The following is a 14,503-nucleotide window of genomic DNA, read 5'->3' as shown; positions in this document are numbered from 1 at the left end:
GCCCGCGGCCCGCCCTGCGCCGAGTGTGTAGGGATGGCTGCCGCCGCAGCAGCGCAGGTAGGCCCGGGGTTCCGCGCCTTGCAGATCTTCCTGCCCCGGCTCCGCGCGGAAGGCCCGAGAGGTTCCCTGCGAGGCCCTGGGGCGTTCCCGGGCACCCCTCCGAGGGAGCTGTTTGGGGTAGGGTTAGGCCCTGCGGCGGTAGGCAGCACGGGTGCCGGTGCCGGACTGTAGCGCTCGAAGGTATTTTGCTTGGCACGCGCGCCGTGGGGCGTATGGCAGGGCAGGGATCGGGCACCTCGTGGCTCCCCCAGCATCTGCCCCAGGCGTGCCAGCATCGTACAAATCGAGGGTGCCGGTGTTTTCAGTACTCTGCCCAAAACCATTGCTAACCCGTGGGTTAGATAATGAGCACAGGCCCATTGTGAGTACTGTAAGCCCCCTCAGTGGGGACACATCAGCTGATTGCTTGGGATGAATAAAAAGGAAACAGGGACAGAGTGAGGGTTATAGGTTCAAAACATGGGGTTGGGAAGGGGACTGAGCGGAGCACACCGGCCAGCACACGCTACCCTCAGAATGAGTCAAGGGAGCCTGTGGATGGTGCCCAGAGACATAAGTGAAGACGCCTCCCAGGCCAGAGGTTTTCCTTGCAAGTCCCTGCCATTGGAACGGCTTCCCCAGGAGAGACTCGGGCTGCCTCCCCCACAGAGACGCAGTGATGGTGGCTGTGCCCCCTTTCGTAGACACAGCCCCCGCCAGCAGAGATGCGCTGCCTCCTGGATAATATGGAACGAACTGGACAAACAGTGCTTTTTCATACCGCTGTACCCCTTAGTATAGATTCACCCTATGCTTAGGGACCTCCCGGCTGATCAGCAGCAAGCGGCGTGGCGCAAGAGCCCCTCAGCCCATCAGCAGTGGGAGGAAAAAACAGCAGCATGTTTAAAAACATGGTTTTTGCTTCCTGGCTGAGCAGCAGGGCTGCCGGGGCCTCTTCATCAATCTGTGGCTAGGGGGGGCAGCAAAAAGAGCAAGATTAAAGGAGCTGCTGCACACTGCACTTCCGCCAGATTTAGGTAGGTCCCTGGCTATGCTGTGTCCACATGAGGGACTTTGCTGGAGCATGTATGGCAGCTGAGGGATGGGAAGTTTTACATCCATGTGCAGGTGTAGTCAGGCTGGCCAGTCTTTATAGTGTGGCATAAGGATCAGGGCTATAGGGGCTGGATCAGAAGGTACTGAATGTGTACTGCTTGTGCCTGCAGCTCCGGGAGGCCTTTGAGGACGTGGCGCTGTACTTCACTCAGAAGGGCTGGGAGCTGCTGGAAGATGGAGACAAGGTGCTTTACCGGGACCAGATGCTGAGGAATTACCAAGCCCTTGTTTCCCTGGGTAAAGTTCTGTTTCTTGCTTCCCCCCCACCCCGAGCTCAGAAACACCCCCTTCCTCTCCCGGTTCTACAGTCTTCTCAGGAATGTTGGGCTGACGGTTTAAACTACCTTCTTTTCCCCGCTGTTCTGTCATTGATATGTTCCCTTTCATGTTTTCGTATCCTCCTTTAGCTGATCCACCTCTTCCTCTTAGTCTAATTTCTGGTTCTTCCATATTTAGCAGTTACTTTGCAGGGTGGTCTCCCTTTGCCTTCCCAGCAGTTCCACGCCATCTCCAACCTATAGATGGTGAGGAACTCAAGGAATTCTTCTTCCCTCCTCGTTCTCTCTCCTGTTGTATTTTATCCAGAGATTAACTGTCCTAGCTTGCATGTCTCTGGTGTCTAGTCCACTTCCTTTTTCCACTTTCTCATCACATCTTCTGGGGACACGTTTGCATACAATAAAACCCAGAATTTTCCAACAAGGAGTTTCTGTTTATGGCCTTTCTAACATCTCTATCTTCACAGACCACAGTTTCCGTCTGTGCTGTGTTTACCTTAAGACCCATGTTCTTAAGCTTGCTCTGCCATCCTATTAAAAATTTCTTGCTCTTTTTCCTAAATCCCCCTATTTTGAGAGGGCACCTGCAAATAATGTGCAATCTACAGTGCAGCCTATCTAAGCTTTTCTCCGGTGACAAACATCCCTGCAATTCAAAGAAATGGGCTGAAAGCAGATCCCTGGTGAAAACCACTTTTACTTTGAAAGGCTTTTTATTACAGGGATTTTTTCTGGCATGTGTGGAAACTTTGCATCCAGATATTGTACAAACCTTATGTACTTTTCTGGTGATTTCAACTTCCTCCAGCTTCATTGAAGACCTTCCTTCTGGACCTGCTTAATTTTTGTTTTCTCCTTGATCTGGGGCACTCAACCCCTTGATTGTCATCTGTCCCACAAGCCTCCTTATAGCTCTAAAAATTTGGCTGTGGAAGAGTGGTGGCCTTCCCCTGCTGCCAAACTTTTGGACCCATGGGGAGCCTTGCAGGCTGGATAGCATGGGCCTGTCTGCTAGATTGAGAGCTCAAGGCCTAGGACGCAGCACAGGGCATGATCTCAGGGGTGTGGGCTGACAGGAGGTGGCATAGGGTTGAGTCCCAGTGTGTGGGGCCCCTCTGACCCACCAACCAGCCCCAGCGTCTCAACCCGTGGGGCCAAAAGGCTGAGCACCACTGCCCTAGGTCTACAATGACTACATGGACTAGAGTGATTGATTCTTTACGTTACTTATCTTGAAAGTGCTTGAGGATTTTTTTAACTATTTCCTTTTCTAAAACCAAACTTTGTATCACTAACTGTTGTCCTCCTGAGTTTAGCTGCAAAAACTTTTCATTGCTTTTCAACAAGTGGCTAATTAACTTTGTTTTCCTGTCATTGGAGCTTTGAGTGTGACTCCCTTTTTTTTGTTGCACAAGGATGGTGATCTGACATGCGATCACCATTTATCTAGAATCTTTTCTTTCTATACACTTTTCTGGAATCGGTGCACTAACCACCGTTCCCCTTTATCTCCTAATGCTTTGGTAACTTCCACAGGTTGTGCATATACTTGCTTATTTTCCTTTTTTTTTCAAATATAATTTCTGCTCTCCTGATTGCCTCTGTATTGTCAAATGGGATTTCAGCTACAAATCTGTTACAGTGCCAACAGATGCAAATATTCTCTGGAATATTCTCCTTTCAGTAAATTATCAAAATATCTTTCTGACTTGCCATTTTTCTCTTAGACTAGCTGCTATCCATTTTGCTATTGCTGCTAGAAAGTGCTGCCTTTTTTTAATCTGTAATGGGTTTTAGCCAATTTATCAATTGTTTTTTTCATCCTCTCTGCTGTTCAGTTTGTCATGCAAGTCGTTTAATGCTGTTACTGCCCTTTTCACAACTCTTGTCTTTTCTGTGTAAATGACTTGGCCCAAATCCATGAGACCCATGTATTAAAGACTTCTGTTTATCCTTCAGTAGCTCCTTGAGTCTCCAGGTCTCCCATGTGGTTTGCCTGAAGTGATTTGATTTCAGTGGGTATAAGTACATTCTTCTTTCCTGCATCCCAAAGTGTATCTGCATCAAAATCTTTTTGATGGTAATATGACTGTAGGTTGACTTTATGTAGCTCTTTTTTTTTCTTTTCTTCTAAACTAATATTCACTGTTTCATCTTTAGATTAGGGATAACTAGGCCAAGTAATCTTAAGCATTTAAGACAAAGGCAACAGAACTTAAGGAACTAGTAACAGGCATGTGGACATCTGTAGGCAGGAGATCTTTAGGGCCAGGATAAGGACAAGATAGGTACATAGATGGAAAGAACAGGGACATGAACAGATTTAAGTTCAGTTTGACCTGCTTGTAGCTGGCCTAACCATAAAATAATAGAATAGAAAATAGGCCTATTTAAGGCCACCTCCTGCATCGTCAGTTGGTGTTCCATTCACACTAAAATCTTGTTCAGGCAGACAAAACCATCTACAGATGTTAGATCCCCTAGCTTTCAGGAACAAGTCCCTGAAACTTGGTAAAGTTGTTTTAACAGGCAGGCTACCTGTTACTAATTTTCTTTTTTTAATTTTAATTGATTTAAAAAAAAAATCAAAAAAGCATATACATCAACTGTACATGTAAAACCAAACTACATCTCAAATAATAAACAATAAAAGGGAAGAAAAAAGGAGGAGTGAAGAGGGGAGAGAAAGAAGAGGGAAAAAGAGAAATGCAATGAGAAACACAATCTAGCTAAAAAAATATTGCGAAAATTCCTTCCAAAATTGCACCAACATTTTCAAAACAGTTAAGTCTGCTAAACATGACTCTGCATAGATGTCAGCTGCAGCATGCCATTGTACCAGGTTTCAACATTTAGAGATGTCCTGTTTTCCAGTGCAGTAATCTAATGGCTCATTTGTGGAATTTGGGAAAGATTCAGTTTGAATTTCTTGGGAATTTACCCAAGAACACATATTTGCTAAAGGTATCAGTGCTGTGTGCTAAACCACATTATCTCTAGCTATAATTCATTTCCAAAAAGAACTGATAACAGAACATGACAAAACAGGTGACCAAGTGTGGTAGCCTTCATTGAATCAGATCTCCAACATGGGTCTACTGGCAGGATATTTGATTTTTTTTAAGTTTAGAGACAATCCAGTGCAGACAAAATTGATTTTTGATAAGATGAAGTCTAAGATGAGTTGTCATTGTTTTGACTATTATGAATTGCTGATTTCCACTGGGATACTGTCATCTAGCTAGGTTTCCATTTTAGGCTTAAATAGTCTGTACCAGATCTGCTTTATGGCATTATATATTCATAGAGTGATGGCACAGGATGGGGAAAGAAGCAGATTTCAAGGCAAAAAAAATGCATCTGGAGCAGCTGCTATACCTAAAGCCTTGGGTCCAAAGTGTCTTTTTAATAATTGATGCAACCGCATATATTGTCATGCAGCTCTTTTCAGAAGGTCAAATTCATCACATAACTTGGAAAAGGATTGAATATGACTTCCTACTATGATTTAGTACATGCATGATACCTTTATCTGTTTTCTTTCCCCACATCAGTTTGTGGGACTGTGGCAGGGTACTTGGTGCATGATACGTTGTGAGTTCAGCAGCAACCCTCTGGACACTCCTGTGTTGAATTAACAAGTATTTATTAATGTAACTCTCTGGAATCATATCCAGGGTGGATCTTAACAGTTGCCCTAGTATGTCTGCAAAACTTATACTTATTCTTTCCCTGACCTTGACCTGGCCCAGTCCTGGTGAGTGAGAGGGACCAAGAATATGTCCCCTGGCTCCTCGTGGCAGGGAGAATGGAGTCTCCAGTGCTGCAAAAACTGCTGCAAAACAGACAACTCTGCAGTGCCGAACATGAGGGGTTTGGCCTTAAAGGGACAGTGCAAGACAAATACAATAAGACACAACAACCCTTCTCCCTAGACAGAATAGTCAGCCAACCATTGGGGAGGGTTCCGCTTCCCCTGTGGTCTTTCCGTAGAGCCTGACTCAGTGAGGGGGTCAGCAGATGACAGCCCTTTCAGCCTGTCTGGGGAATCAACAGCGACGCTTCCCTCTGACGACGATGGAATAGGGTTTGAGTTGGTGGAAACAGGTAGACACTTACCCAATAACTCCATGTCTGTCGGTGGTGGATTGGTGCCTGGAGATTGTTCAGGTGTAGGGTTATCAGTAGGAGAACGCCCATGCAGCTGGTCTACATGATGTCTCCAAACTTGTCTGTCGTCAGTCTGGACTGTATATGATACGGGTCCTGTCGTGCTTACAATTTTAGATTGAACCCAGTGTGGGCCTGTCCCGTAGGTCTGAGCAAACAGTCTGTTGTGGAACGAAAAACCATAAAGTACCAGATGCCAATGCAGAGTCCAACTCTTTTTCTTTCCTGAACTGTGTCTCTCTCACAAGGTCTGGGTTCACACGGTCAAGGGTCGTCATCTCAAGACATGCCGTAAGAAGCTCTGATGGGCCAGACCCTGCTGTAAGGCAAGGAATTACATATTGAGCAAACAGAAATCTGGCCAGTCTGACAGGCCAGTCTCCTACAATAATCCTTTTCAGCGCATCTTTTGTGGTTTGCACCATTCGCTCAGCTTACCCATTGGCCTGTGGCCTGCGAGGTGCAATGGTAACAGTTTGAATGAGGCTACAACTGGCAAAATCTTGGAACTCTGCTGAGGTGAATGTCCTGCCATTATCAGAAACGATAGTGTCGGGCACCCCATGGGTTGCAAACAGCTGACGGAGAGCTGTTATAGTGGCAGTTGATGTAAGAGGTGAGACAGTAATCACTTCAAGCCATTTTGAATACAAGTCAGCCACAATTAAGAAATTCTTACCTTGGAAAGGGCCAGCAAAATCAATGTGGTTGCACGACCGTGGCTCCTTTGTCATCTCCCACAAGAATACTAGTGCCTTTGGTGAATTATGATGGGTCACTTGATAAACACTATACTCCCTTACAAACCTCTCTATGTTATTGTCCATACCTGGCCACCACACAACCTCTAGCCAGTGCTTTCATCCTCACAATGACTGGGTGTGCTGTGTGCAGCGCTGTCAGTATGATTTGGCATCCTGCTTCTGGGATTACAACATGATTTCCCCACAAGAGACACCCTTTATGTTTAGACATCTCATGCTGCTTTGATGAAAATGACCTAAATTTCTCAGCCAATTTTTTCTGCAGGCCAGGCCTTCCACACCTAGTTGAGGACATGGGCAAGGATAGGGTATTCTGCAGTCATCCTTGCTATCTGATCAGCCTGCAGAGTTGCTTCTGGCATGGATTCCAGGATGAGGACTTCTGCTGGTGGGGGAGTAGCACAGTCAGCTATTTGTAGTGGTAGGCAGCTCAATGCATCAGCATTTGCAATCGTTTTTCCAGGTTTGTACATGAGTGTATAGTCATATGCATTTAGCATGATGCTTCAATGTTGCATACAGGGAGAAAGAACAGGCGGAGTTAGTTTGTCCATAGTAAAAATGCCAAGAAGGGGTTTGTGGTCCATTTGGATTTTAAATTTGTGGCCATAAACATAACTGTGAAATTTTTTTTACTCCTGCAACGATTGTCAATGCTTCTTTATCGACCTGTGTGTAGTTCCTCTTGGTTGAAATAATTGTTCTCGAGTAAAAAGCAACAGGTGCATCTGTGCCATCAGGCAACGTGTGGCTGAGGACAGTGCCAACACCAAACGTCGAGGCATCACAAGTAACAGATGATGTCTTCTGCTCATCATAGTGAACAAGGACAGGTCTGATGTCAGCAACTTCTTAACACCCTGGAAAGCTGCTTTGTGCTGGTAAGTCCACTTCCACTGAGCTCCGTTATCCAATAAATGATGACGGGGCTCTGCTATGGTGGCTTTGTCTTTCAAGAAGATGTGCTAAAAATTGAGAAGTCCTAGGAATGCTTGAAGATCCTGTCTGCATTTTTGGTATAGGGGCATCATGTATTGCTTTTACCTTGTCTTCAACTGGGCGAACACCAGAAGCATCAATTTGATATCCCAGAAAGTTGATACTGGAAATCCCAGTTGACATCTCTCGTTTTAGTCTGGTACCTTCTTTATCCAATCTCTGTAAAACTTGTCTGAGTCTCAGTGAGTTTCTTTTGAGATGGCCCCATGATCAACACATCATTGAAGTATGGAACAACCCCAGAAGTTCCTACTAGCATTTTCTCCATGAACCACTGGAAAATTCCTGGTGCCACAAAAATTCCAAACTGGAGGCATTTAACACAGTACGCTCCCCGGTGCGTAATTATTATTTGGGCCTCAGCAGCTTTGTTGTCCACTATCAGTTGTTGATAGGCTTGAGCGAGGTCAAATTTGGCAAAAGCCTTCCCTCCTGCAAGAATGGATAGTAACTGGTTAATGGCAGGCACTGAGTGCAGGTCCTGCTTAAGTGCTTTATTAACAATACACTTGTAATCCCCACAGATGCGAACACTGCTGTTAGGTGTTAAAATAGGAACAGTTGGTGTGGCCCAGCTTGTGTGTACAACTGGCTTGAAGACCACTTGTGTGATAAGCTGATCTAGTTCTGTCGCAATTTTTGGCCGCAGTGCAAAAGGTACATGCCGAGCCTTCATAAAGATAGGGGCTATCACAGGATCCATTTGGAACGTCACAAGTGGACTAGACCAAGTTCCTAATTCCTCAGAGAATACCTGGGGAAACTCTCTTGCAAACTGTTCCAGACCTTCTGTGCAGAGACTGTGTACGCCTTGAATACTGATTCCCAGTGGTGAGAACCAATTTCTTCCTGGAAGGCTTTTGTGGAAACCCCTAGTGACAGTAAGGGGTAGACACTGTTTGACAGATCCATACTGGACATCTATACTGAAGCTACCCAAAGTTTCCACAATCTGTCCATTGTAGTCATGTAGGCAACACTCAGGTTTCAATAACTTGGGGAGAGGGTGCCGAAACAACTGGAAGAATGTGTTTTCATCTATGAGGAATACTGCTGACCCCGAATCCACTTCCATGTTGCACTTCTGTCCATTTATTACTACAGCTGCAATAATCTCAGAACCTTGAGTTCCGACAACACCAACATTTTGAATAAATATAGTTTTTGTACCTTACATTCTGTTGAGGACTACTCTGTGAGTGGTTTGGGAGTGAATACATTTGCCACAGTTTTTTTGTCTCCCAGAATGGGCCTTTGAGTGGCAAACCCTCTTCATGTGGCCCTTTTTGCAGGCATGACACTCCACATTCCTAAACCTGCCCTCCCTTCATGTATGTTGGCCGCCACAACTCAAACATGTCTGTGGATTAATTGTTTTATGTGATGCTGTTGGTGAGGGTATAATCCGCTGAGTTTGCTGGTGATGACCTGATTCTTGACCTTTTTTGGAGTAAGTGGACATTGTTGGAGAGCGCTTGATGAATTTCTCTCACGTTATTGGATGCTGCTTCAGCTGCCAAGGCTTTTTCTTTGCAGTAGCCAAGGTTAAATTTGGTTCGGAGAGCAGGTGACATTGGAGTGCTTTGTCTTGAACCCTGCAGATAAGACGGTCGCGAACAGGCCATTCATGAGATCCCAGAACTCACAAAATTCAGCAAGGCAATGGAGCTCAGCCAGGTAATCTGCTATGGCTTCGTTGGCCTGTTGGTTCTGTTTAAAAAAAAGAAATCTCTGCAGGTTAACAGATGCCCTTGGGCAAAAATGTGCCTTTAGCAGAGCAATTAGTTCAGCATAAGATTTAGTGTTTGGTAAGGTAGGTGCTGGGAGGGAACCAACAATGGCAAGTGTTTGGGCACCACAGACTGTCAGGAGGATTGCACGCTTCTGTGTTGGGTTTTCCACTTTGTTGGCTTCCAGGTAATAGGATAGCCTCCCAGCGTTAGAGTCCTAAGAAGCCGGCTGGCTCGCATCAAATTCTTCTATGTGCCCCAAAGTAGCCATCTTAACTAACATCAGCCCTAATAGAGCCGGGGGGGGGAAGCTTCCTCACAAAAACACAGCCCGGTCTCAAAATGTTGTCCTCACAATCTAGGGGTGTCTTTAGCAAGTGATCCCATTCTCGTTGCCAGATGATATGCTGTGAGTTCAGCAACAACACTCTGGACACTGCTGTGTTGAACTAATAAGTATTTATTAATATAACTCTGGAGAGTCGTATCCAGGGTGCCCTAGTATGTATGCCAAACGTATACTTTCTCTGTCCCTGACCTTGACCCAGCCCAGTCCTGGTGAGTGAGAGGAACCAGGAATATGGTCCCTGGCTCCAGGGAGAATGGAGTCTCCAGTGCTGCAAAAACTGCTGCAAAACAGACACAACCCTGCAGTGCTGAACATGAGGGCTTTGGCCTTAAAGGGACAGTGTGAGGCCAATACAATAAGACACAACAGTGCGCCTGTCACTCACAAGGAGCGAGGCTGGTGGAGAAGCAGCTTGCAGGTGCGGCAGGGGCCAATTAAGGAGACACCTGACCAGAAGGGGGCCAGGCTTGAGCCATATAAACCCAAGGCTTGAGCTGGTCAGACAGTTTAGCCCCAGGAGCCAGAGACATAGGGGAGCTCCTGGCAGCAGGGCTCCTAGCAGAACACCTGAGGGCAGGACATGAACTGGTGGTTTGTGGAAGGGACTAAGGGGAAGTAAGGAGGTCCCAGCTAGCCTAGAGAGAGAGGCCAGAGGAATAGATGGTGTGGGACACAGAGGGAGAAAGCCTGAGCCCAGGAGGGGCTGAGTAGAGAGAGCCCAGGGCCTGAAGCCCAGCATGGGTGGAGGTGGAAGTACCCGGAGAAGGGTGGGTGAGCCCAGAGCTGGGAGAGGCAGGCCTTGGAAGAGAGAGGCCTGGAACAGGGGCAGGTGAGCCCATAGCCTGCAGAGGGGCAGAGCCGGGAGCCAGAGGGCCCAAGCTCACACAGGGCAGAGTGTCAGCAGGGCCAAAGAGCCCAGAGGTGTGTAGCTCAGAAGGGGAAGTTGTCAGCAGGGCCTGGGAGCCCAAAGGTTGAGGAGGGCCACAGCCAGACTGCTGGGGCCAGGGAGCCCGGAGATCTCAATTGGCGTAGGAACAGGACCAGGGTCTAGGGCAGGGGTAGGCAATGATTTTGTCTGGAGGGCCACATAGTGAGCTTGGGGGCCTATCAAGGGCCACATCCATCTCCCCTCCCCCACTGCAGCAGAAGCCCCGCCCAGGTCCACAGCTGATGTCTGATGCTGCTGGGTGGAAGCAGTCTCACCCACCTGGCACCATGCAGTGGCCAGAGCTGCCAGCTGCCTGTGGGCCAGATTCAGTGACTTGGTGTCTATCTACCCACGAGCTGGATCAAATCTGTTGGTGAGCCAGATTCAGCCCATGAGACGTATTTTGCCTAACCCTGGTCTAGGGAGACCAAAGCTCAGAGACCACAGATGGGAGCCAAAGAACCCATGGCCCCAGAGGGGTGAGGACTGGGGCTGGGAGCCCATAGCTCAGGAAGGGCCCATATCGGCATGTCATCTGCGAGGCATGGCATGGGATGGGTATCGGGGAGGATGGAGCCCAAATAAGTAGCCCTTAAGGCAATGACCATGTTCACCTGTGGTCATAAAAGTAGGATCAGGCTTGGGAGCTTAGGGGCAGCTTTCTTTTCCTTAAAAGTTAATAACATCAAGGTAGGTAAGTAAATGAGAGACTGCCCAAAGGGAGCCAGGTTGGCAAAGGCTGGGCAGCCACCGGGGGCATCGCAACCACCCCTGGGACAAGCATTTGTTATAGAGCAGGGGTGTCCAACCTTTTTGAATGTGGGGCTGGATCATGAACTTTTTATCACCCAGTGGGCCGGCAGGAGGGCGCTCACTCGGCCTGTCCAGTCTGGCCATGGCCTGGGGGTGCAGGGGTCAAAGGGTGCTGCCTGACCCCGCTGTGTCCTCCCTGCCACCTGGGTGGCCTTGAGGATGCTCCTACACCTGCGCGCCTGGGCTCAGCAGCCAGGGAGACATGTGGGGACTCTACAGGGGGGTGTGGGATGTGCAGGGACACCCCCTTGCTCCCTCTCCCCTGGGGCGGCCCGAGCCCACACCCCCCTGCTCCCTCTCCCCTGGGGCAGCCCAAGCCCAAGTGGCAGGGGTCTCTCCCTCCCCGGGGCCCATAACCCCACCCCCAGTGTGATGTCTGCGGGCGCGGGGGGATGTGGGGAGGCGGGAGTAGTGCTGGCTTCCCGCCCCGACAACCACAGCAGCAGCGGCAGCAGCATCTCCTGCAGGCCCGGCTGCAGCATCCCTCCGAGCCAGCATCTGCACCCCCTGTGCCTGCCTGGACGCTGCACCGCGACCTGCTCCAGCCCACGCAGCCGGCAGGGACCGGCACAGGGCGGGGATGGCATGCAAATGAGGAAGGGAGGGGCAGGGCTAAGAACGGAAACCCTGCAATGTGGGAGAGGGGAGGAGCTGGCATGCAAATGAGGAAGGGAGGGGTGGGGCGAGGAAGGGACACTGGGAAATGAGAGGGGAGGGGTGGAGCTGTACCGCGTCGGCAACGTCAAGCTGACTTGGTGCGTGTGGGAACTTTGTCCCTTCCCCAGCCCTTCAGCAGCCATTAGGAAGCTGCTGAGGGACTGGGGGAGGGACAAGAGGTGGGAACGAAAGTAAGCAGTGTTTACTTTTGTTTCCCATCCCAGCACCGTGGGCCTCAGAAAATGGCTTGGCGGGCCGTATGTTGGACAAGCCTGTTATAGAGACTTGTATCCCAAAAACAAGGAATTGTCCCAATAGAGTCCTTTCGAATAATGAAGGATGGAGCTTCAGTAAATTTGCTAAATTTGTCTAAGTTTGTTGGGCTGCAAAAATTATAGGGATTAGAGAATCCAGCCCCTAACAATCTATGAATTAGGAAGATGATGTTAAGTAGACCGTATGATGGTCCCTAATGGAAAGGGAAACACAAATGCCTGCTCAATTTCCACCCATACGGAAGTGAGTTATCAGTCCTATCAGTCATCCAGTACATAGCCTGACTTACTCATAAGGCATTGTGATTGTGACTTCCTCAGAAATTCAGAAGATGAAAGCCACATATTTCAATTGGTAGTTGTATTTTTTTTTTAAATGAAAGTTGAACTCTTTTATCCTTTCCCTGTACAAATGTGTTAAAAACAACCTAATGTTCAACAAAATAGGATTGGGGATTACAACATGTAGGTTACAAAATAAGTGAATTGGGTAAGGCAGGGCATGCATTTTTTAAATGTTAACACCTCCATCTCCCAAGGATATTGCCAAAGTGCTCCATTTGTCCAAGTCCTGTAATATACTATTGAGAAGCTTCTGGATGTTTTGGCAGACAATTGCATTAACATTTTTGGGTATTTTAATACCCCAGAAATGTAATGTGTTCTGCTTGCCACTGAAACAGTCATTTGCTGAACACATCCTTTGTGGCATACTTTTTTAGAGTAACTCATGATTTATTCTAATTAATTTTACATCTAGATATCATTGATCAACAATCTTAACAATCTAAGATGGCAAGAGCTGATCTATCAGGCTGTGATGGAAATATTAGTGCATCTGCATGTAACAGGATCTTATGTTCACTGCCTCCTGCCTATCTCCTGATGCCTTTGATATCATGCTTATTTCTTATAGCTATTGTCAGTGGTTCTAATGTTGAATCAAATAGAAGGAGTAATAATGGGCAACCTTGTCAAGTTCCCGTTGCAGGGGAAATAGATTGGATAGCATATTATTGGTCACAGCTCTTGGAAGTGGGCTCTGTATATAGCAGGGGCAGGCAAAGTCCAGCCCGCAGGTTGGATCACATCCATGATGGACTCCATTTCCCAGCAGCCCCTGCCTGCGTCACTATGGTCAGCCTCCATGGAGACCCCAGGAGCCATAACACCTTGGGGCCAGAGAGTCCACGGAGACTGGCCTGAGCAGCACTGGCAGGGTGCCCGCTGGGGCTGGGACCTTGCGGCAGTGGCAGCTGGGGTAAAGGTGCAATCCACTGCGCCAGGGGCGTGCAGGCAGCAGATTGCAGGTCTCCCCTGACTCTGGCCGCAGCTGTCACCGCTGCAAGATCCCGGTCCTGGAGCAGCTCCCTGCCCAGTCACACACCCTGCCAGTGCTGCCCTCACTGGCCCTGAGCTGTCATGGCCTGCTGCTCCTGGGGTCTCCATTGAGACCAGCCAGAGTGATGTGCTGGGGCATGGAGTCCGGCCACCGGCCAGTTCCGCCATTTTGACCACACCTGGTATACAGCAACTGTATTCACCTCATGAATTATTTACTGAAACACAAAGACTTTCTCAGCATCAAATGCTAGAAGAGCCATAGGGACTTTGTAATTTTATTCTGCTGTTACTATAACACGTTAGTAATTTTCAGTCTTTAGAACTAAGGAAATATGGGGTGTTATGGTCATTTTTCTTTTTTTCCATAGGAATTGTAACTTTATCGCTTTTTAGATTTATAACTTTTGTTATCTGTAAACTTTCTAGGTTTTTAACCATGTTCCTTATTTATAAGCATGTATTTTCCTTTTCTGTAGTCTAACTGTTTTGATTTTATGTAACCATGTTCATTTTTCAGGATTCGACAAGATCGTATTGGCTGTAACAGGAATAACAAGAGTTAGATGGAGTTCCATATATACAAGTTACAAAGTAAAAGCTTTGTTAAAGTTTTCATATAATCATCCTTTTAGACTACTAGATTTTTCATCTATATGTGTTTCCAATCTCTCTTTTTTCACTTTTGGATGTTTAAAAATATATGAAAGATTTCTCTGTCTTTGTTATATCACAGATTGCTGAACTGTTGCCCACTTTTCATGCTGCTACTGGGAGTTTTATACCCTTCAGATACTTCTCAGTGGTTGATGCTGTAAGGGGTTGACCAGGCCATAGGACAGGAGTGGACAAAATATGGCCCGTGGGCTGAATCTGGCTCACGAGGCTGTTCTATCCAGCCCGCCGGGCCCCTAAAATTTTTAGAAAATTCATATTTATCTGCACTTGGTTCCTGTCAAAAATGACTGGAGCCAGGGGCAGTAGAACCCAGGGGAAGCCCGGTGGGCTCCCACAACAGCAGGGCCTTCCTGGCCCCATCTCCTG

At 47.6% G+C, this 14,503-nt stretch overlaps 1 protein-coding gene across 6 annotated transcripts in view; it reads left to right on the top strand.

Moving 5' to 3' along the window:
- The first annotated feature begins 6 nt into the window (after window positions 1-6).
- The window catches only part of LOC102372509 (zinc finger protein OZF-like), a 25,304-nt gene continuing 10,807 nt past the window's right edge, over window positions 7-14,503 (top strand). For 5 of the 6 annotated variants that reach the window (XM_025192270.1, XM_025192269.1, XM_025192272.1 and 2 more), the window contains exons 1-2: window positions 7-177; window positions 1,266-1,392. In XM_025192270.1, the coding sequence (XP_025048055.1) occupies window positions 34-177; window positions 1,266-1,392 (271 nt within the window). In that variant the 5' untranslated portion in view covers window positions 7-33. Of the gene's footprint in view, window positions 178-1,264; window positions 1,393-13,979; window positions 14,054-14,503 lie in introns of those variants that run through there. The other variant, XM_025192273.1, reaches the window with a different exon arrangement.

Source organism: Alligator sinensis, unplaced genomic scaffold, assembly GCF_000455745.1.
Source record: "Alligator sinensis unplaced genomic scaffold, ASM45574v1 scaffold662_3, whole genome shotgun sequence".
In the NCBI taxonomy this organism is placed as follows: Eukaryota; Metazoa; Chordata; order Crocodylia; family Alligatoridae; genus Alligator; species Alligator sinensis.
This window is presented reverse-complemented; position numbering and strand designations above follow the sequence as displayed.